General features: G+C 35.8%; 1 protein-coding gene across 2 annotated transcripts in view; it reads left to right on the forward strand.

Annotated features, from left to right (window-relative positions):
* The window catches only part of LOC136123105 (bifunctional heparan sulfate N-deacetylase/N-sulfotransferase 3), a 137,249-nt gene that overhangs the window by 19,929 nt on the left and 92,746 nt on the right, over positions 1-24,574 (forward strand). For both annotated transcript variants that reach the window (XM_065877181.1, XM_065877182.1), the window contains exon 2: positions 23,131-23,218. In XM_065877181.1, the coding sequence (XP_065733253.1) occupies positions 23,131-23,218 (88 nt within the window). The remainder of the gene's footprint in view (positions 1-23,130; positions 23,219-24,574) is intronic.

A 24,574-nucleotide genomic window follows, 5' to 3' on the forward strand; every position in this document is an offset into this window, starting at 1 on the left:
CATCGTCTATTAATCATTCTGCAGTTTCTTCACTCAATACTATATTTTTGAGATTTATTCATGGTTATAATTAAAATCTAATTCATTAATATGAAAAAAATTATACTACCTTAAATATATTTTTTAAAAACCTTACGGAAGGTTTTTTGCGCTTATGCATTCATTATTCTCCATATTCATCACAATTACGTACATATAAAATGCAGTTTTTTTTAAATGATGCATGCAAGTAGTATATTATGTGTTATCTGTAGATATAAAAGTACATTGAATTATAAAAATATGCTGTTTAGTTTTACATAAATAAATTTACTTATTTCTAAATCAAATATATATATATATATATATATATATATATATATATATGACAAGATCTTTCATATATAACAGGTGAGACTTGTTATGTGTGTAGTAATTTGTGCTTTTTTTTCCCTTTTGTTTTATTCTTTTCCATTATAGGCTACCACAAGACACTGAGTGTAGCTCCCTGTGCTACACAGCAGAGCCCTGCTGCTTACCCACCCCATATATAGCACTGTGTATATGCCAATCCCAAACTCCCAATCCATCTATCCCCCTATTCCCTTTGGTAACCACAAGCCTGCCCTCCACATCTGTGAGTCCATTTCTGCTTTGTAAATAAGTGCATATAAGTTATTTACAAATATATGTATTTACAAAATATATGTTTATATATTTTGTAAATGTATATATTTATAAAATATATAAGTTTATATATTTTGTAAATATATATATCACATCTTCTTTATCCATTCATCTGTTGATGGATATTAGGTTGCTTCCATGTATTGGCTATTGTAAACAGTGCTGCTATATTTGGGTGCATGTAATATCTTTTCGAATCATAGTTTTGTCTGAATATATGCCCAGTAGTGGGATTGCAGGATCATATGGTAGCTCTATTTTTAGTTTTTTAAGGAACCTCCATACTGTTTACCATAGCAGCTGCAGCAACTTACATTCCCACCAAGAGTGTAGGCGGGTTCCATTCTCTCCACACCCTCTCCAGCATTTATTATCTGTAGACTTTTTGATGATGGCCATTCTGACCGGTATGAGATGACACCTCATTGTAGTTTTGATTTGTATTTCTCTAATAATTAGCGATATTGAGCATATTTTCATGTGCCTATTGGCCATCTGTATGTCTTCTTTGGAAAAATGTCTATTCAGATCCTCTGGGTTTTTCTTGTTGTTGTTTGTTTTGCGGTACATGGGCCTCTCACTGTTGTGGCATCTCCTGTTGTGGATCACAGGCTCCAGATGCGCAGGCTCAGCGGCCATGGCTCATGGGCCCAGCTGCTCCGTGGGATCTTCCCGGACTGGGGCATGAACCCATGTCCCCTGCATCGGCAGGTGGACTCTCAACCACTGCGCCACCAGGGAAGCCCAGATCCTCTGTTTTTTAATTGGATTGTTTTGAGTGGTTTTTTTGTTTGTTATAGTGTTGTATGTGTTCTTTATATATTTTGGGTATGCATCCCTTATCAGGTATATAACTTGCAAATATTTTCTTCCATTCAGTAGGTTACCTTTTCATTTTGTTGATGGTTTCCTTTGCTGTGCAGAAGGCTTTTAGTTTGATGTAGTCCCACTTGCTTACTTTTGCTTTTGTTGCCTTTGCATTTGGAATCAAATCCAAAAACATCATCAGCAAGACCAATGTCAAGGAGCTTACCGCCTGTTTTCTTCTAGGAACTTTATGGTTTCAGGTCTTACATGCACTTTCCTTAACCACTTTGAGTTAATTTTTGTGAATGATGTAAAATATTAGTCTAATTTCATTCCTTTGCATGTCAATGTTCATTTTCCAAAACCACTTATTGAAGACACTTTCCTTTCCCCATTGTATATTTTTAGCTCCTTTGTTGTAAATTAATTCACCATATATGGGTGGGTTTATTTCTGGGCTTTCCATTCTGTTCCATTTATCTATATGTCTGTGCTTATGGAATACCATACTGTTTTGATTACTATAGCTTTGTAATATAGTTTGAAATAAGGGAGCATGACACCACCAACTTTGTTCTTTATCAAGATTGCTTTGGCTATTTAGAGTCTTTTGTGGTTCCATACAAATTTTAGAGTTGTTTACTCTCTTTGAAAAATTCCATTGGAATTTTGATAGGAATTGCACTGAATCTTTAGTTTGCTTTGGGTGGTGTGGACATGTAAACAATTTTAATTTTTCCAATCCATGAGCACAGACTAATTTTCCATTTATTTGTGCCTTCTTCAATTTCTTTCATTAATATCTTGTAGTTTTCAATGTACAGGTCTTTTATCTCCCTGGTTAAATTTATTACTAGGATTTTATTCTTTTGATGCAATTGCAAAGGGAATTGTTTCCTTTATTTCTCTTTCTGATAGTTCATTATTAGTGTATAGAAATACAATAGATTTTTGTGTGTCAATTTTATGTCCTGCAACTTTACTGAATTCATTTATTCTAACAGTTTTTTGATGGAGTCATTAGGGTTGTCTATATATAATATGTCACTGGCAAAGAGTAACAGTTTTACTTCTTCCTTTCCAATTTAGATGACTTTTTTTATTTTTTCCTCACCTAATTGTTCTGGCTGGGACTTTCAATCCTATGTTGAATAAAAGTGGTGGGACTGGACATCCTTGTCTTGCTCCTGATATTAGAGGAAAGGCTTCCAGCTTCTCACCATTGAGTATATCCACTTTGTTGAGAGTTTTTATCATAAATGGATGTTGAATTTTGTCAACATTTTTCTGCATCTATTGAGATAATCACATGACTTTTATCCTTTATTTTCTTAATGTGGTGTATCACATTGACTGATTTGTGAATGTTGAACCATCCTTGCATCCCTGGTAAAAATCCCACTTGATCATGGTATATGATTCTTTTAATGTACTGTTGTACATTCTTTGGTTTGCTAATATTTTTGTTGGGGATTTTTGCATGTATGTTCATCAGAGATATTGGCCTGTAATTTTATTTTTTGGTGGTGTCCTTGTCTGGTTTTTGTATCAGGGTAATGCTGGCCTCATAAAATAAGTTTTGAAAGCATTCCCTCTTCTGCAGCTTTTTGAAGAGTTCGAGAAGGAAACGTATTAAATCTTCTTTGAATGTTTGGTATAATTCACCAGTGAAACCATCTGATCCTGGACTTTTGTTTGTTGGGATGTTTTGATTACTGATTCAGTCTTCTTACTAGCAATCAGTCATTTCAAATTTTCTATTTCTTCATGATTCAGTCTTGGAAGATTGTATGTTTCTAGAAATTTTTTCATTTCTTCTAGGTTGTCCAATTTGTTGGCCTATAATTGTTCATAGTAGTCTCTTATGATCCTTTGTATTTATTGGTATCAGTTGTAACTTCTCCTCTTTCATTTCTGATTTTATTTATTTGAGCCTTCTCTCTTTTTTTCTTAGTGAGTCTCACTAAATGTTTGTCAATTTTGTTTCTTTTCAAAGAACCAGCTCTTAGCTTCATTGATCTTTTCTACTGTCTTTTTAGTCTCTACTTGTTTACAATCTGACTTTAGTTATTTCCTTCTACTAACTTTGTACTTCAGTTGTTCTTCTTTTTCTAGTTTTTTTAGGTGTAAAGTTAGTTTGTTTATTTGAGATTTTTCTAGTTTCTTGAGGTAGGCCTGTATTGCCATGACATTCCTTCTTAGAACTGTTCTTGCTGCATTCCAGAGATTTTGGTGTGTTGTATTTGTCTCAAGGCATTTTTTCATTTCTTCTTTGATTTCTTCAGTAACACATTGGTTGTTCAGTAACATGTTGTTTAATCTCCATATATTTGTGATTTTTCCAGTTTTCTTTCTGTAATTGATTTTTAGTTTCATAGTATTGTGGTTGGAAAAGATGCTTTATATGATTTCAGTCTTCTTAAATTTATTTAGACTTGTTTAGTGGCTGAGCATATGATCTATACTGCAGAATGTTCCATGTGTACTTGAGAAGATAAAATGTGTATTCTGTTGCTTTTGGATAGAATGTTTCATATATATCTATTAGGTCAATCTGATGTTCAAGGGGTGTCCCCTGTGTGGCCTGCACTTGCCTATTGGCTTTAGCAAGGCAGCAGGAGAGTACAGGGCTGGGGCATGCCTGCCAGTTTTATCAAGGCAATGGGAAAACACAGGGCTGGGACATAACCAGCCAGTTTTAGCAAGAGCAGGAGAGCTCAGGGGTGGGACATGCTTGCTGGCTTTAGTGGGGCAGCCTAGAGAGCTGTGACTACATGCCCGCCAGAGCTAGCAAGGAAGAAAGCGACTGAACAAATGACACCTGCCAGTGCCCAGGGAGAGTCCCTCCAGGCCCCTGCCCCTCCAACAGATGCTTTAAGATTAGCAAATGAATCTCTTTCACATGTGATCTAGCTGCTTTTGTGCTGGGTCCTGGGGCCAGTAAGTCTGTGCATGAGCACTTTAAGAGCAGAATCTCAGTTCCCTACAGCTCTGTGGGGTTCTAGGACATAAACCTTGTTGGCTTTAAAAGCCAGATGTTTGGGGAGCTTGTCTTTCCAGTGCAGATCCCAGGGGTTGGGGTGCCTGACATGTGGCACAAACCTCTGGCTCCTCAAGGAGAAGTGCCATTTTTGTGAGCTCCCTCCCAACTGTAGGTTGCTGCACTGGATGGGAGGGGGGCACGTTTGGTGAGACTGCATCTCTCTTTCTCCTACCCATCTCAGTGTGGCTCTTTTATCCTTTGTTGCGGAGGAACAGTTCAGCTAGTTTTCAGGTCTTTTTCAGAGGGAATTATTCCGTATGTAGCTGTAGACTTGGTGTGTCTGTGGGAGGAGGTGAGTTCAGGATCTTACTATGCTGCCATCTTGAACCACCTCCTCAGCACCTTGCACTTGTCTGGCTTGCAGAAAATTGCAGCTGGGGTTACGAGCTACATCTGTGCTGGCCAGTAATTTGTTGCATTTTTTGTTTTGGTTTGGTTTGGTTTGGTTGGTTTTTTTCACTTGAAGTATAGTTGATGTACAATATCATGTAAGTTACAGGTGTACAACAGAGTGATTCACAATTTTTTAAGGTTATACTCCATTTATAGTTATCATAAAATATTGGCTATATTCCCCATGTTATACAGTATGTCCTTGTAGCTTATTTTGTACATTATAGTTTGTACCTCTTAATCCCCTACTGCTATATTGCCCCTCCCCCTTCCCTCTCCCCACTGGTAACAACTAGTTTGTTCTCTATATCTGTGAGTCTGCTTCTCTTTTGTTTTAGTCACTAGTTTGTTGTACTTTTTAGGTTCCACTTATAAGTGATAATGTATGGTATTTGTCTTTCCCTGTCTGACTTATTTCGCTTAGTATAATATCCTCCAAGTCCATCCATGTTGCTGCAAATGGCAAATTTTCATTCTTTATATGGTTGAGTAGTATTCCATTGTATATATGTACCATGCCTTCTTTATCCATTCATCTGTTGATGTACACTTAGGTTGTTGCCATATCTTGGCGATTGTAAATAATGCTGCTATGAACATTGGGGTGCATGTATCTTTTCAAATTGGTGGGGTTTTTTTCTTCAGATATATACCTAGGAGTGGAATTGCTGGGTCATATGGTAGCTCTATTTTTAGTTTTTTGAGAAACCTCCATAATGTTTTCCACAGTGGCTGCACCAATTTACATTCCCATCAACAGTGTACCAGGGTTCCACATGCTTGCAACATTCATTATTTATGTTCCTTTTGATGAACTAGCCATTCTGACAGGTGTGAGGTGGTATCTCATTGTGCTTTTGATTTGCATTTACCTGATGATTAGCGATGTTGAGCATCTTTTCATGTGCCTGTTGACCATCTGCATTTCCTCTTTGGAAAAATGTCTATTCAGGTCTTCTGCCCATTTTTAAATTAGGTTGTTTGTTTCTTTAAAACAGACTTAGCAAGATCCACAGTCAAGGACTGTTATGGTCTCGTTATTGCCTGCCCCCCAGAGGATGAACTCTGTTAATGAAGTACAATTAAAGTGAAAAAAAATGCCTCTTTGCTATATCCCCATTAAGCTTTACTTACTGTTGCCTGTTAACAATTTATTAACTATGAATTATAATTCATAGTAAATTAACCCTTCTTTCTCCGCTCAATTTGCCAGAAAAAATAGTTGCGTAAAGTTATAAACCAGCCTACTGGCTTCATGAGAATATAGATATGAGACTATTTCCTGCAGCTTTGAACATCAGAAGAATTTAACAGCTTTTGTGAATCTAGTACTGGCACTCATTTCCAAGCCAGGAGCAAACATATAAATCACACGCAGCACAGCGTACCTGTCTTTAGAAAGCTGTTTACAGTCACGTGTATTTATTAGTTTTCCATAGTTTCAGGCAATATGTTTTCTTTGCCCTTTCCTGTTTTTCTGTATGCACACACACACACATTTCTATCCCAAAGCCCCTCTGGTTCATCGTGAAACATGGCCTTCAGGAATGATTATTTTTCCCACGTACATCCTTGTTGAGTTGCTTTAGATAGCACCTTAAATAAACTGGATCTTTTCCTGTCCTTGCATGTTTACGATTTTCCCTTCTCCACTTGTTAAGAACTAGGAAGGTCAGAGATTTCATCCTGTTTGCAAGCCAGCAAGTCAGCCTGCCACAGTCTCAGGGATGCTATTAGAAGGTACAAGATTTCTGAGTCAGAGAGAAAGTATATTATTACTCACAGCAATAGTAACAGCCAGAGTATCACATTTGAGCTGGTTCTCCAAGTCCCACTTCCTACAGGGTGATGTGAAAAGGTCTAGTTGATTCACACCTGCACATGCAGTGGGTTGCATTACAGGAGAGGAACCCTAATGTTGAGGGACCCGAATCTTTTATAATGGGTGGTATCCTGCGTGACCTTTGCATGGCAGGGGCAGGGGAGGTAGATAAGATCTTGTTTATACTGGAAAGTAAGCAACTTGCCCTTTGCTCTGAAGGAAGATACTATCTCTGTTTTACAAAGCTGTCTGTTCTATAAACATCCTTGAAAAGACAGCTCCAAGCAAGGGCAGTCAATGCCTCTGCTCACAAGACATGCAGGCATGCAAGAATACCATGGAGAATTGTCTTCCAACACCACGAAGCTTTTCTTCATGGACTTGTGTTACATTTTATTAATGTTTTCAATACATGCTTTTAAAGTTAAGGTGGATTTAGTGCTATGAACATATAATCCCCAAATCACATAAGTCCTCTTGCGAAGGAATACCCCATATTCTTTTTTTTAAACTAAATTAGAATTCAGTTTTTTTTGTTTTTTCTGTGGTATGCGGGCCTCTCACTATTGTGGCCTCTCCCGTTGAGGAGCACAGGCTCCGGACGCACAGACTCAGCGACCATGGCTCACAGGCCCAGCTGCTCCGTGGCATGTGGGATCTTCCCGGACCGGGGCACGAACCCGTGTCCCCTGCATCGGCAGGCAGACTCAACCACTGCGCCACCAGAGAAGCCCTAAAATTCAGTTTTTAATTTCTGCTTAATTTACTTGACCTCTGTGTGCCTCAGTTTCCTTATGTGTGTAATGAATTAATAGTATCTACTTGTTGAATAGATTGAGATAATCCAATAACAATGAGTTGCTGAATAGGTTACATGAGATTGTCCATCCTTAGCACAGAGCCTAGTAAACATTAAGTGCCCATTGCTCAATAAATGTTAGCTTTAATTAGAACTGGCTATAAATGCAGTTTGATGAGAGGTACTTAAAACACCTCCTTCACTACACCAACACCATTGGACCCACTTCCAAATGTATCTTGGGGGTGCTGCTTTGCCTTTTGTTGTTGTTGTTGAAGCATTTATCAGGAATAGGGAGAGAAAAAAGGAACTAGCATTTTTGAAGACCTGTTATGTGGTTTAGGTTATTTGTTTTTATTTGTTTTGCGGGGATTTTTTGGGGTTTTTTTTTAATTGAAGTATAATTGATTTACAGTGTTGGGTTTCAGGTATGCAGCAAAGTGATTCAGTTTTATATATATATATATATTCTTTTATATGTGTATTATTTTTCAGATTCTTTTCACTTATAGGTTATTACAGAATATTGAGTATAGCTCCCTGTGCTATACAGTAGGTCTTTGTTGGTTAACTATTTTATAAGTATATAGTAGTGTGTATGTGTTATTCCCAAACTCCTAATTTATCCCTCCCCAAGGTTGATTATTTGATCTAGTGCTTCCATGAATTGTTTCATTCTTCATTGCATTCTCATAAAGGAGGTATGATTTTACAAAAAAGTAGACTGCGACTCAGACTTATCAAGGTCATACCGCTTGTAAATGGAAGAGCAGGGGTAAAACCCTGTATGACTAGTCTGACTCTGCCTTTTTAAGTTTTAACTATTCGATCTTACTTCCCCCAACTATCTCCCTATCTTTAGGAACAATAATATATGCAACCTGCTAGGTTTGAGCTGGACTTGTGGCCTAAATGCCACTTTTTGTACCATGGCCTACTGCCAGATTCATAGGCTCAATCAACATGTTTTTCTCAGTCGTTTTGAATATATGATTCCTGGTTTTGGTCATTTTCAAATCTCTCTCAGAAATCTTAATGACAGTGTGACATCTTTGAGAAATGCAAGCATGACAATTTCTGTAGTATGTTGGCTTTTTTAAGAGCCATTACATTAAACAGAAATTATAAAAGTAAATTATGATAAGCCTCCAATAATAACAAAACCCTCATTCAGGTAAATCATACAAACTCACTTTTAACTTTAGAAGATAGACTCCTAAGGCTACACTAAAACAAACAAAGGTCAACTGCCTTTTTAACAGTTCCATAGGAATTTTTTTCTTAGCAACGCTGCACGGAAAATCGATTATACATTCTTTAAAGCAACTCATATAAAAATCAGGCTGTGGAAAATAATGATTGCTTCTTAACACTGGAATAAAGTTTGCTATAGATTTGCTGCAGAATTAAGATTCTGTATTTTCTGAAATCTTTATTGACAGTAGTGGACCATATCCAAAGTCTTCTGCAATAATACTTTGAGCTCTCTCAGAAATTCACCACTTCAAGAAAACTCCAAAATAAAATTTTTAAAAAGTCTGTTAGAAAAGTTTAGACAACAGTCCAGAACTACCGAAGAAATTTAGAATTCATATATAATCTTAAACATATATGAAGGTGGGAAAGGTACTAATAGAAACTGTTCTGGTGCTATAATTGAAAGTAGTTATATAGTCCCTGAAAATAATAAATGGATGTTATAATATAGGGAAAGCCAGTGAACCAGTATAACACACAGAGTGATAAGTAAGTGAAAAAAGCATTGCAGCCTTTTGTTGGTAACGTTGTTTAATCCAGGATCCTACTCCCACTCACATTGATCGCTCTTGGTTCCTGTCAACAACTTCGTACATGCGCCACCCTTGTTGTTTTCTGCTCTGCCCCCCTATAAATTTTTTAGAGGAAAAAACAACAGATATATAACATGGCCTTGTGAGAAAACCAGAACATAAAGCCATGAAATGAAGAATTTCACTCTGTCAACCTGTTCAGCTTTCCCTAGGAGTTCAGTTACTGTATTGGCTTTTATCTGTTCCACTGAGCATTTACTGAGAACATCGGCTATTATGGACTACCACCTAGATACTTGGCCATACTGTTACTTCGCATTTATCTGAAATCCTTTCAGGGATTTCAACAGAGACTTTTATTCTGTTCCATAGCGCTACCATCTGTAAGAAAGTTTGATTTTACTTGAATGAGATAGTGAGTAGTCACTTATTTTCTCAGGAACGTACTCTTCCTCTACTGTGGCTATTTCTAAAAATTTCTGTGACTTTCTCGTGACTTTTTCATACCCATAACTCCTCTGTCCCTTTCATACAATGTACTTAATATTTCAATTTGAGCCTCTTGGAATCAAGTCTCATTCCAAGAGCTTGTTTAAAATCTGAGCTATTTTTAATTTATGAGTAGTTGAGGGAATTTCTCTTTTCACTGAGTTATGAAGTAAAGACTGAGATTCAAACAATGTAGTAAAATCTTTTCAAAGTTCTCCTTTGATTCATTGACGTGATCCAGATCCTCATGTGTGCATCTCCCTAGAAACTCTCATTTTAGGAGATTTTTTTCAGTACCCCTAACATCTTAAAACTTAGTCATTCAGACACCACCCACCCGCCCTCTGACACCTTCTTCCTGATTGAAAGAGGCATTTATGTATATGAGTCACCTCCTGCCAGCTTCACAGGAATTACATAAAAGCAATCTGCCTACCAGCTTGGCCTGAGGACAGAAAATCACATTTCATGTCAATGTGAAAGACAATCTTGCTTGTGGAAAATCACAATAGAGGACTTTTAAGACCTTGACTCTCAGGATATCAAGCCTTAATCTATACTCTATACTATAAATGAGTGAACTTATAAATGCTGTACTTTCATCAGTTTGGTCTAAGCTTCTTCCATTTTAAATGCTTTTTTTGTGATAGATAAGTGAAAGGCTAATTCATACGCAAGAAAGATTACATAAATATATACACATACACACACAGAAAGGGAGGGAGAGAATATAGATCAATAAATAAACATACAAACAAAACACACTATGTTTCCTCAGCAATACAAAAATATTAGTGTGGGAAGATTTAAAAGACGTGGTTTGTGACAAGAAAGTCTGTTTCATAGTCTTAAAAAAATTGAAAGACTTTTCTGCATAAGATATTATACTTGGAAAGCATATTAGTCAAGATATTTTTCATTTTCTTGTTTCTAGACAAGACAGCTTATACCATATGGAAATATGGGTTTAAATCCCCTATTCTGCCTCTTATTTGCTGTGTGGGTTTAGCAAGTCACTTCACATATCTGAGCCTTACTTTCCTTAAATTTAAAGTGGCAATAATAGTGCTTACCCTGACTCTCTTAAGTTGTTTTAAAGGTCGGGTGAGATGATAAGTGAAAGCTTTTTGAGAATTATAAGCAATAATACAAATGTAAAGTTATATTATCTTTATCTCAGACTCAGAATTGCAGCATTCTAGTATCTTCAGTCATTATTCTCTTGGTGGCACAAAATACACAGTGCCAGTTCAGTCTTTCTCTCTTTTGTATCCTTTGTAGTTTTTGGCATTTCTCAGGGGTGGCAATGGGACCCTGAGTTGGCTGCAGTTGTGAGGATCAGTAGAAAGGCTGGGAAAGTCATAATAACCCTTTCTAGCTGATACAGGATCCTGGGAGGTCCCATGTATTCCATATTCTCTTCCTTTCTTTCTTACCAGCCCACCCCTACCCCGCATTCACAAATTCATGGAACCTCAAAGAAAGTGCCATTGAGGCTATCCAGACACCCTACCGTAATATCTCAGAGTATGCATTTCTCTCAGCCATGAGTAGCCCTAATCAATTCCATACTATCCTAGGAATTCGGTGTGTGACACCAATCAGAAACTGTTTTGTTTGCTGAAGAGTAAGCAGAATTATTTTCTCCTGCAGAAATGGTTACTCCTTTGCTATAAAAATATGTATTGATACACAGAGCAGTATTTATATTAGACAAAAAAATTAAACAATCTAAATGTACAACAGTAGTATAAAACAGTTGAATAAATTATAGTATATCCATTTGATGTAATATTCAGCATCCATTAAAAATTTTCGTTTTGGATGGTTAATGTGACAGGAGAAAGCTCATGATATACTGTTAAATGGAAAAGGCAAAATTCAAAACTCTGTATTTTTAATCATAATTGATACAGTTCTAATTTTTACTTTATGGCTCTAATTTCACTTATACATCTATATATCTACATATACATAGGTATACGTAGTTATTGGTAAAAATGGGATGGGATTACATCATAATATTAATTTATCCTGAGAGGTAGGTTTATTAGTGATTTTAATTTTTTTTTAATTAGAAAAAGATGTGATATTTTAAAGATAATCACTGACACGTAGAATTGTGAATTATCCTGCTAAATATATTCAAAGTTTTGGAACACTTAAGTACCATTTTTCAATAATCAGACCATTTCTGACAGTACACATCTATGTTCTTAGGGTTCTTAGATTGGAGGAGACCAGTAAATAATACCTCTGCACGTGGCAGTGATCAATTACCTCCTCCATGGCCAAAGTAGTTTGCATATCAGCGAGTGTTTGCTTGCCCAGAATACATGTGGTTTTCTGAATTTGGTACTGGAATATTGATTTAGATTATTATGATTAGATTTTAGATATTATTACAGCATTTTAGACGTGTTGCACATAAAGGATAAAGCATTTTAGACATGTTGCACATAAAGTATTATTTTATATCATTTTATATAAATGTTCATAGGAATAATAGACTATATCAGTTATAAATAGAATAATGATGAATAAAAACATTCTAGCAATGAAGAGTTTAACAAAAAGGATATGATTTAAGAATATTACTGAGAAGAAAAAAAAAGAATATTACTGAGTATTCAAGCTTCCTGCACAAAAGCATATTTTGAAAAGACAGAAATAATGAGTGAATATATAACATTGTTCTCATAGACACTCTCAAAATCTGGTTCATAAAAGCAATGTAAAAAATAAGAAATATTACTACTTAACTTTAAAAATTATTATCTAGAAATAAACTTCCCTCTTCACTATACATAGTCATAATATTAGTAGCTGCCATCTGTTTCAATATATCTTTTATGTGTTTTAATGTTTATTTCCAGAACATTGAATAAATATGTAAAATGCCAAGTCAAGCCTGCAAAATCAGAGTTAATTCAATAATTTGAGTCAATGTATTGTAGTTGATTTAGAGGTTAGTTAACAGGTACTGAATTTGCTTCCGAGGTCTAATCATAGGATAGATTTGTTTGGGTTTTTTCCCTATTAAATATAGTAAATGTAAATTTTAAAAAAACAATCTAGAATCACAAAGTAAAGTTCAAGTGTAGTTTGGGGATTTTATTTTCAGGGAGATAAAAAGAAAAAATTTCTAACTTTAAGAATAAAGCAGTGAACACACACGAAATGATTTTAAGATGGATTTTTGAATACATATTTCCACCATTGAAAGGAGGAAAATAAGAGAATGAAATGAAGTAAGATGGATGAAGAAGAAAGATAAGATCTAAGGGGAAGGAAAGATAGGAAGAGCCAACTAGAATATTCAGCTGAGTAGAAGAAATAAGCAAGAAGAAGGGGAGAAAGAAGGGTAGGAGGATACTGAAGGTAAATAAAATGAGGGGAAAAAACCTTCAAAAAATAAATGAGATCTCAAGATGATGGAGTACGAAGACCCTGAACTCACCTCCTTTCATGGGCACACCAAAATTACAACTACTTACAGAGCAACTATCAATAGAACAACCTGAAGAGTAGCAGAAAAGATCTTCCACAACTGAAGATATAAAGAAGGAGCTACAACAAGATGGGTAGGAAGGGCAGAGATGCTATCTAGTCAAGACCCACACCCCCTGGTTGATGACCCACAAACAGGAGTTCCTCCCCTCCCCAAGGAGTGAGAGGTCTGAGCCCCATATCAAGCTCCCCAGCCCAGGGGTTCTGCACTATGAAGACAAGCCCTTAGAAAGTCAGACTTTGAAAACCAGCAGAGCTTACTTTCAGGAGAGCCAAAGTTCTATAGGATAATGAGACTCTGTGTTTAAAGGACATGCACAAAGGGCACCCACAAAATCTCACACAGTCCAAGTCCCAGTGTTGAGGCAGTAATTTGAGAAGTGCGTGGGTCAGAACCACTGGCTGATATTGGAGAGCCTCCCAGAGAGGCAAAAGGCAGCTGAGACTCCCCATGAGACTCTGGCAACAGCCGTCTTTGAGATGTCATTGTACAGTGCTGACACGGGCACTGGCAAGCGCCGTTTTGGAATCCACCTTCTAGCCCATTATCATGGGAGACTTGCCCTGCCCACCCGCAGGCCCTTGGCAACCAACTGGGCCAGGAACCAGCTCCACCTACCAGCATAGCCACGATAGTCAGCCCTGATACAACAGAAGGGCACACATACAGCCCACATAGGAAACACCTCTGTAACATCTATCTTAGGTGGCCAGCAGGGAGCTTTCTGCTGGTCCCCATAAGATGTCTCCTACATAAGGCTACTTCTCCGAGATTGGAAGACATAACACCACTATCTAATACATAGGAAAAAAACAACAGAGAATTATACAAAATGAGGAGATGAAGGAATATGTTCCATATGATGGAACAAGACAAAATCCCAGGTAAAAACATTGACCAAAATGGAGATAAGCAATATACCCAATAAAGAGCTCAAGGTAATGATCATAAAGATGCTCACTGATCTCAGGAGAAGAATGGATGCACACAGTGAAAACTACAACAAAGAATTAGAAAATATAAGAAAGAACCCATCAGAGCTGAAGAATACAATAAATGAGATGAAAAATATACTAGAAGAAATCAACAGTAGATTAGACGATACAGAAGAACAGATCAGCAATCTGAAAGACAGAGTAGTGGAAATCACCCAAGCTGAACAGAAAATAGAAAAAAATTGTTTTGATAAGAATGGCTTAAGAGACTTCTGGGACAACATCAAGCATATTAACATTCACATTATAGGGTCCCAGAAGAAGAAGAGATGAGAAGACAGCAGAAAACATTTTTTAAGAAAAAATAGCTGGGGACTTCCCTGGTGGTCCAGTGGTTAAGAATCCACCTTCCAATGCAGGGGACACGGGTTCGATTCCTGGTTGGGGAACTAAGATCCCACATGCCATGCGGCAACTAAGCCTGTGCACTCTAGAGTCCGCACACCACAACTGGAGAGCCTGCATGCCGCAACTACTGAGCCCATGCGCTCTGGAGCCCACGCGCCACAACTAGAGAGGAGCCTGCACACCACAACCAGAGAGAAGCCCGCGTGCTGCAACAAAGAGCCCGTGCACTGCAATGAAAGATCCCACATGCCTCAGTGAAGATCCCACAACTAAGACCCGATGCAGCCAAATAAATAAATATTAAAGAAAAAAAGAAGAAAGGAAAAATAGCTGAAAACTTCCCTAACCCTGGGAAGGAAATAGACATCCAGTTTCAAGAAGCACAGAGAGTCCCCAAGAAGATGAAGTCAAAGATATCCACACCAATACACATTTTAACTAAAATTAAAGAGAGAATCTTAAAATCAGCATGAGAAAAAACAACTAGTTATGTACAAGGAAACTGCCCTAAGACCATGAGCTGACTTTTCAGCAGATGCTTTGCAGGCTAGAAGAGAGTGGCATGATAATTCAAAGTGCCAAAAGGAAAAAACCTACAACCAAGAATATTCTACCCATTAAGGTTAAAGTTCACAGTTGAAGGAGACAAAGTGTTTTACAGATGAGCAAATGCTGAAAGAGTTCATCACTGCTAAACTGGCCTTACAAGAAATGTTAAAGGCACTTTACTGTGCAGAAAAGAAAAAGCCACAACTAGAAATAAGAAAAGTATGAAAGGAAAAATCTGATTGATAAAAGCAAACATATAGCAAAGGTAGTGAATTAATCACATGTAAACTAGTAGGAAGGTTAAAAGACAAAAGTAGTAAAATGATCTATATCTACAATAAGTAATTAAAGGATACATAAAATAAAAAGATGTAAAATATGACATCAAAAACAAAATCTGGGGGGGTTAAAATATAAGGCTGTTAGAAGGTATTTGAGCTTAAGAGATCATCAGCTTAAAATAAGCATATATAAATGTTGTTATATATAAACCTCATAGTAACCACAAACCAAAAACCTATAAGAGATACATAAAAAATAAGGAGAAAGGAATCCAAACATAATACTAACAATAGTCGTCAAATCATAAGGGAAAAGGGCAAGAGAGGAAGAAAAGAACAAAGAACTACAAAAAAATAGAAAACAATAAAAAATGGCAATAAATACATACCTATCAATAATTGCTTTAAATGTAAAGGGACTAAATGCTCCAATCAAAAGATATAGAGTTGAATGGATTAAAAAACAAGACACAAATATATATGCCTACAAGAGACTCATTTCAGATTTAAAACACAGACTGTCAGTGAGGGAATGAAAAAAGATATTCCATGCAAATGGAAACAAAAAGAAAGCTGGGATTGCAATACTTATATTAGACAAAATAGAGTTTAGAACAAAAACTGTAACAAGAGACAAAGAAGGGCTTACATAATGATAAAGGGATCAATCCAACAAAAAGCTATAACACTTTTAAGTATATATGCAAACACCTGTAAGTATATAGAAGCACCTAAATACATAAAGCAAATATTAACAGACATAAAGGAAGAAATTGACAGTAGCACAATAATAGTAGGGGACAATGGACAGATCATCCAGACAGAAAATCACTAAGGAAACACTGGCCTTAAATGATACATTAGATAAAATGGACTTAATAGATGTATATATAGAACATTCCATCCAAAAGCAGAATACACATTCTTTTCAAGAGCACATGGAACTTTCTGTAGAATAGAAATAGATCTACATGCTAGGCCACAAAAAAAGTCTCAGTAAATTTAAGAAAATTGAAATCGTAGCAAGCATTCTGACCACAATACTGAGACTAGAAATCAACTAAAAGAAAAAAACCACAAAAAATAAAAATGTGAATGCTAAACAATATGCTACTAAACAACAAATGGGTCATTGAAGAAATCAAAGAGGAAATTTAAAAATACTTGAAATAAATGAAAATGGAATCGCAGCGTTCCAAAATCTATGGGAAGCAGCAGAACAGTTCTAACAGGGAAGTTTATAGAGATACAGGCTTACCCCAGGAACAAGAAAATCTCAAATAAACAATCTAACCTTACACCTAAAGGAACTAGGAAGAGAAGAACAAACAAAACCCAACATCGGTAAAAGGAAGGAAATAATAAAGATCTGAGTAGAAATAAATGAAATAGAGACTAAAAAAACAACAGAAAAAAATCAATGAAACTAATAGCTGGTTTTTGAAAAAGATAAACAAAATTGATGAACCTTAGCTACACTCATCAAGAATAAAAGAGAGAGGGCCCAAATAAATAAAATCAGAAATACAAGAGGATAAGGTACAACTGGCATCACAGAAATACAAAGGATCCTAAGAGATTACTAGGAACAGCTATATGCCAACAAATTGGGCAAACTATTAGAAATGGATATATTCCTAGAAATGTATAATCTCACAGATTGAATCAGGAAGAAATAGAAAATCTGAACAGAATAGTAATGAAATTGATTCAGTAATCCAAAAAATTCCAACAAAAAAATTTCCAGGACCAGACGGCTTCACAGGTGAATTCTACCAAACATTTAAAGAAGAGTTAACATCTCTTTCGAACTATTCCAAAAAACTGAAGAGAACACTTCTAAATTCATTCTATGAGGCCAGCATCAACCTGATACCAAAACCTGACAAAGACACCACAAAAAAAGGAATATTACAGGCCAGTATCACTGATGAACATAGATGCAAAAATCTTCAAAAAGTATTAGCAAACAAAATTCAGCAATACGTTAAAAAGATCATACACCATGATCAAGCAGGATTTTTTTTTTTTTTTTGGTGGTACGCGGGCCTCTCACTGTTGTGGCCTCTCCCATTGTGGAGCACAGGCTCCGGACGCGCAGGCTCAGCGGTCATGGCTCACGGGCCTAGACGCTCCACGGCATGTGGGATCTTCCCAGACCGTGGCACGAACCCGTGTCCACTGCATCAGCAGGCAGACTCTCAACCACTGCGCCACCAGGGAAGCCCAATCAAGCAGGATTTTTACCAGGGATGGAAGGATGGTTCAAAATCCACAAATCAATGTTATACACCACATTAACAAAATAAAGGATAAAAATCACATAATCACCTCACTAGATGCAGAAAAAACTTCTGACAAAATTCAACATCCATTTATGATAAAAACTCTCAACAAAGTGGTTTTAGAGGGAATGTACCTCAACATAATCAAGGCCGTATATGACAAACCCACGGCCAACATCAGAACCAGCCGTGAAGAGTTAAAAGCTTTTCCTCTAAGATCAGGAACAAGACAAAGATATGACCCTCTCACAACATAGTATCAGAAGTCTGAGCCACAGCAATTAGACAAAAAAAAAAAGGAATAAAAGGAATCCAAATTGGAAAGGAAGAAGCAAAACTGTCACTGTTTGATACTTTATATAGAAAACCCTAAAGGCTCCACCAAAAAAACTATTATAACTAATAAATGAATTCAAAAAAGTTTCAGGATACAAAATCAGTGCAAAAATCAGTTGCATTTCTAGACACTAATAATGAACTATCAGAGAAATTAAGAAAAGGATTCCCTTTACAATTGCATCAAAAAGAATAAAATACCTAGGAATAAATCTAACCAAGAAAGCAAAAGTCTTGTACTCCAAAGACTAAGATATTGATGAAAGAAATTAAAGATTACACAAACAAATGGAAAGATATACTGTGCTCATGGATTGGAAGAATTAATATTGTTAAAATCTCCAGAGTACCCAAGGCAATCTACAGATTCAGTGCAAATCCTATCAAAAAACCAATGACATTTTTCACAGAACTAGAACAAATAACTCTAAAATTTGCATGGAATTACAAAAGACCCCAAATAACCAAAACAATTTTGAGAAAGAACAGAGCTGAAGGTATCATGCTCCCTGATTTCATGCAGTCCTACAAAGCTACAGTAATCAAAATATTATGGTACTGGCACAAAAACAGACACATAGAACAATGGAACAGAATAGAGAACACAGAAATAAACCACACTTAGATGGTCAATTAATCTATGACAAAGGAGACAAGAATATAAAATGGGGAATAGACAGCCTCTTTAATAAATGGTGCTTGGAAAACTATATGCAAAAGGATCAAACTGGAGCACTTTCTCATACCATATACAGAAATAAACTCAATATGGATTAAAGACTTAAATGTAAGACCTGAAACCATAAAACTTCTAGAAAAAAACATAGGCAGTACTTTCTTTGACACCAGTCTTAACAATATTTTTTGGATGTATCTCCTCAGGCAAGGAAAACAAACATAAAAAGAAACAAGTAGTACTATATCAAACCAAAAGCTTTTTGAAGAAAACCATCAACAAAATGAAAAGGCAGACTACTGAATGGTAGAAGATATTTGTAAATAACATATCCAATAAGGGTTTGATATCCAAAATATATTAAAAAATTCAAGAAACTCAATACCATACCAAAAAAAACCCCAATCCATTTAAAAATGGGAAGAGGATCTGAATAGACATTATTCCAAAGAAGACATACAGATGGCCAACAGACACATGAAAAGATGTCTGTCAGAATAGCTACCATCAAAATGACAAGAAATAACAAGTGCTAGAGAGGATATGGAGAAAAGGGAACCCTTATATACTATTGGTGGGATTGTAAATTGGTGCAGCCACTATGGAAAACAGTATGAAGCTTCCTCAAAAACTTAAAAATAGAACTACCATATCATCCAGCAATTTCACTTCTGAGTATTTACCCAAAGAAAACAAAAACACTAATTCAAAAACATATGTGCAAAAAACCACCCTCAGAATGGGAGAACATATTTGCAAATGAAGCAACTGACAAAGGATTAATCTCCAAAATATACAAGCAGCTCATGCAGCTCAATATCAAAAAAACAAACAACCCAATCCAAAAACGGGCAGAAGACCTAAATAGACATTTCTCCAAAGAAGATATACAGATTGCCAACAAACACATGAAAGGATGGTCAACATCACTAACCATTAGAGAAATGCAAATCAAAACTACGAGGTATCACCTCACACTGGTCAGAATGGCCATCATCAAAAAATTTACAAACAATAAATGCTGGAGAGGGTGTGGAGAAAAGGGAACCCTCTTGCACTGTTGGTGGGAATGTTCTCCACTATGGAGAACAGTTAAAAAAAACTAAAAAACTAAAAATAGAACTACCATACAACCCAGCAGTTCCACTACTGGGCATATACCCTGAGAAAACCATAATTCAAAAAGTGTCATGTACCACAATATTCATTGAAGCTCTATTTACAATAGCCAGGACGTGGAAGCAACCTAAGTGTCCATTGACAGATGAATGGATAAAGAAGATGTGGCACGTATATACAATGGAATGTTACTCAGCCATAAAAAGAAACAAAATTGAGTTATTTGTAGTGAGGTGGATGGACTTAGAGTCTGTCATACAGAGTGAAGTAAGTCAGAAAGAGAAAAACAAGTACCATATGCTAACACATATATATGGAATCTAAGAAAACAAAATGGTTCTGAAGAACCTAGGGGCAGGACAAGAATAAAGACGCAGATGTAGAGAATGGACTTGAGGACATGGGGAGAGGGAAGGGTAAGCTGGGACGAAGTGAGAGAGTGGCATTGATATTTATACACTACCAAGTGTAAAATAGAGGAGATCAGCTCAGTGCTTTGTGACCACCTAGAGAGGTGGGATAGGGAGGGTGGGAGGGATACGCAAGAGGGAGGGGATATGGGGATATATGTATATGTATAGCTGATTCACTTTGTTATACAGCAGAAACTAACACAACACTGTAAAGTAATTATACTCCAATAAAGATGTTAAAATAAATAAATTAAATAATTTTAAAAAATATGTGCACCCCTATGTTCATTGTAGTATTATTTATAATAGCCAAGATATGGAAGCAACCTAAGGTCCATTGATGGATGAATGGATAAAGAAGAGTGGTATGTATATACAGTAGAATATTAGCCGTAAAAAAGAGTGAAATCTTGCCATGGAACAGCATGGATGGATCTAGAGAGTATTATGCTAAGTGAAGTAAATAGACAGAGAAAGATAAATTCCATATGATCTCACTTATACATAGAGTCTAAAAAACAAAACAAACAAACAAAACAAAATGTAAACAGACTCGTAGATACTAAGAACAAATGGGTGGTTGCCAAAGGGTAGGGGTATGGGGGAAATGAGTGAAATACGTGAGGGAGATTAAGAAGTACAAACTTCTGATTATAAAATAAATAAGTCATGGGGATGTAATTTTTGCATAAGGAATATGGTCAGTAATACTGTAACAACTTTGTGTGGGGACAGATGGTTGCTAGACTTCAGGTGTTGATCATTTCATAGTATAAACGTCAAATCACTATTTTATACTCCTGAAGCTAACATAATATTGTATGCCAACTATATTTCAATTAAAAAAATAAGTAGATGAGATATATATAATATACAGATATAGATATACAGATATAGATAATTATAGATATAGTTATCAGTAATATATAATTATATACATATATTAATATATAATATATTGCTGATAATATTTTTTTAATCTTTATTGGAGTATAGTTGCTTTACAATGTTGTGTTAGCTTCTACTGCACAGCAAAATGAATCAGCCATACATATACATATATCCCCTCCCTTTTGGATTTCCCTCCCAGTTAGGACACCACAGTGCATTAAGTAGAGTTCCATGTGCTATACAGTAGGTTCTCATCAGCTGTCTATTTTATACATAGTATCAATAGTGTATATGTGTCAATCCCAATCTCCCAGTTCCTCCCACCCTACCCCTTTCCCCCATGGTATCCATATATGTGTTCTCTACATCTGTGTCTCTATTTCTGCTTGGCAAATAAGGTCATCTATACCATTTTTCTAGATTCCACGTATATGCGTTAATATACAATATTTGTTTTTCTCTTTCTGACTTACTTCACTCTGTATGACACTCTAGGTCCATCCATGTCTCTACAAATTACCCAGTTTTGTTCCTTTTTATGGCTGCGTAGTATTCCATTGTATATATGTACCACATCTTCTTCATCCATTTTATGCCACTTTTAAAAAAATTTATCAAGAACTCCCACATATATTATCTCTTTAATATTCCTCATCATAATTCTATGAGTTAGATAATTGTCTCGACTTTAATAAATGAAGGGAAAAGTTCAGAGAGATGATATGTATTATCTATCACTAACAATAACAACCATATTAAGAGTAGTAATAGTAGCAGCATCAATAATAGAGGGGTGGCAACTAATAATTATTGAACACATACAATCATGAGAGGGTCTCTGAATAATATGTATATCTGTTTATACCCAAAAAAACATTGAGACTGTGAACATGATGGGGCAGAGCTTCCAGATATCAGCTACACTATTAAGAAAAGATTTTGCTGTGGATCCAGCAGTACTACGGAAGGGTGGGGAAAGATTTGGTGTGGTAGAGTAGAAAGAGTACCTAATATGGAATCAGGTGATCTATATCCTTAACCTTGGATCTACCACTAATTTTATCTTTGAAAATGGGCAAGTCATTTCTCCTTAGTTTCTTCATGTATAAAAGAAATGTTGACTAAGATCCTTTACAGATCTACCATTTAGTGTTACTTTTTGCCTCACTGAGGTGGGCACTCAACTACCAGAGTCTGGGGGAGGGGGAGAGAGGAATACAAGAATGTGAACTTAAATAAGAATGAGAAAGAAAAGGAGGACAAGGAGAAGAAAAGAAGTCCATTAAATACTCATAGCATGAAAAATACTTTATAGGATATAACAATTAAAACTCTGATTCAAAATAGCTTTACCTGTCATTAGTAGGGGGTTTTATCTGTTTTTCAATAGAAGGGTAAATTACAGATTTACTTTACCATGATATCCATTTTTGAAGAATAACCACTATCTTTGGTGAATCTAAGACTTAAAGATTGAAAAGTCTTGTATTTTGAAGACCAAAGATATATCTGAAAAACAACAATCTGTTTCTTTCAATATATGTTCTTGCATAGTTTCACTTAAACAGAATGTCCTTCTTTTGACAACTGGTGAACTACGTCCCTGAGGGGTAAAGGGAGATGTATTTTATGTACTAGATACTACTTCCTTTGATACATGAAGAATAAACTTTTCATTTAACTTCCTTTTTCTAGCTGACATTTTTTGCTGATTTATTGCAGCTAAAGGATAAATATAAGTATGTATTTATGTAATCTCAGAAGCTTCCTGCTAGTTGTAAGGTGGTAAAGAAACTACTTTCCATCATTTAATTCTCTCATGTCTAAAGGAGTAGTTTTACCTTTTGAATGCTAAAGGAAGATATCTTCTCAAGGCCATGCTCTACCTGATATATTTTTTAAAATTATGTATTTCAGGCCCTGCTTGATACTCAGAATCTTTTGCGTGCACAAATCACAAATTTTACGTTCAACCTGGGATTTTCAGGGAAATTTTACCATACAGGTAAGAAAAAGGAGATTAACTATTCTCATTAAAGCCTCTCTGACCACTCTTTTTAAAATTATGACCCTTCTTCTTCACACCTCCCCGTATTCCCTGTGTCTCTCCCCTACTTTATTTTCTTCATATTATTCAATTTCATTTAACCTATTATTTTTTCACCTTTACAAAATGTTAATAGTTGGAAAGTTTATTCACCATATTATTATTTAATGGGCTTTTTTTCTATTGAACTATAATTTACATATATAAAACTGCATAAGTAATAGGTATAGTGCTCAATGAATTTTCACAAAGTGTACAGAGCTCCATAACCAGCATGCAGATCAAGAATGAGAAACTTCCAGAAACTCACACACCCCCTCCCTTGTGCTGCCTTAGTCACTAGCTTCCCTCAAAGAAAACCACTATCCTAACTTCTAATATCATAAATTAGTTTGCCTGGCTTTGAGATGTGTATAAAAGGAATCATATAGTATGGACTCTTCTATATACAGCTTGTTTTGTCCAACATTATTTTGGTTTTGCAGACATCATTGTGTATAGTTGTAATTTTTTCATTGTCATTGTTCTGTAGTATTCCATTTTTTTAATTTACCAGAATTTCTTTATTCCATTCCTCCAATGTGGATGGTTGGGTTGTTTCCAGTCTTTGGCTTTTTTTTGCATAGTTGTGTTAAGAACATTTTTGTACCTGTCCTTCAGAGGACATATGTATTCTTTTCTGTTGGTTATCAACCAGGAGTAGAATTGCTAGTTATGTGGTACATTTATGATCAGCTTTAGTAGAAAATGCCAAACAGATTTTCAGAGTGGTTGTACCAGTTTTTATTTCCAACAGTATGTAAGTTTTCCTGTTGCTCTACATTCTCACCAGTATTTAATATTATTTGTCTTTTTAACTTTAGCCTTTCTGGTGGGCAGTAGAGATGTCATATTATGTATGACTTAAATGTACATTTCACTAAGTAGTGAAACTGAGCTTCTTTCATATATTTATTGACCATTTGGATATCTTCTGTTTTGAAATACCTCAGTGGGTTTTTTTTATTGAGTTTTCTGCTTTTACTTATTGATTTGTAGAAATTCGTTATATACTCTTAATGAGCCCTTTGTCCCTTATCTGTGTTGCAAATACTTTCTCCTAATGTGTGGTTTATCTTTTTTACATTCCTACTGGTATTTTTTGATGAACAAACATCTTAATGTAGTCCAATTTATCTTTTTTTTTCCTTTTTTGTGTCTTTTTAAAGACATCTCTGCATGCGACAAGATCATGAAAATATGTTCCTACATGCTTAAAATGTATCTATCTGAGATCCATCTGGAATTGATTTTTGTGTATGTGTGAGATAAGGG

Source organism: Phocoena phocoena, chromosome 5, assembly GCF_963924675.1.
Source record: "Phocoena phocoena chromosome 5, mPhoPho1.1, whole genome shotgun sequence".
NCBI classification, from domain to species: Eukaryota; Metazoa; Chordata; class Mammalia; order Artiodactyla; family Phocoenidae; genus Phocoena; species Phocoena phocoena.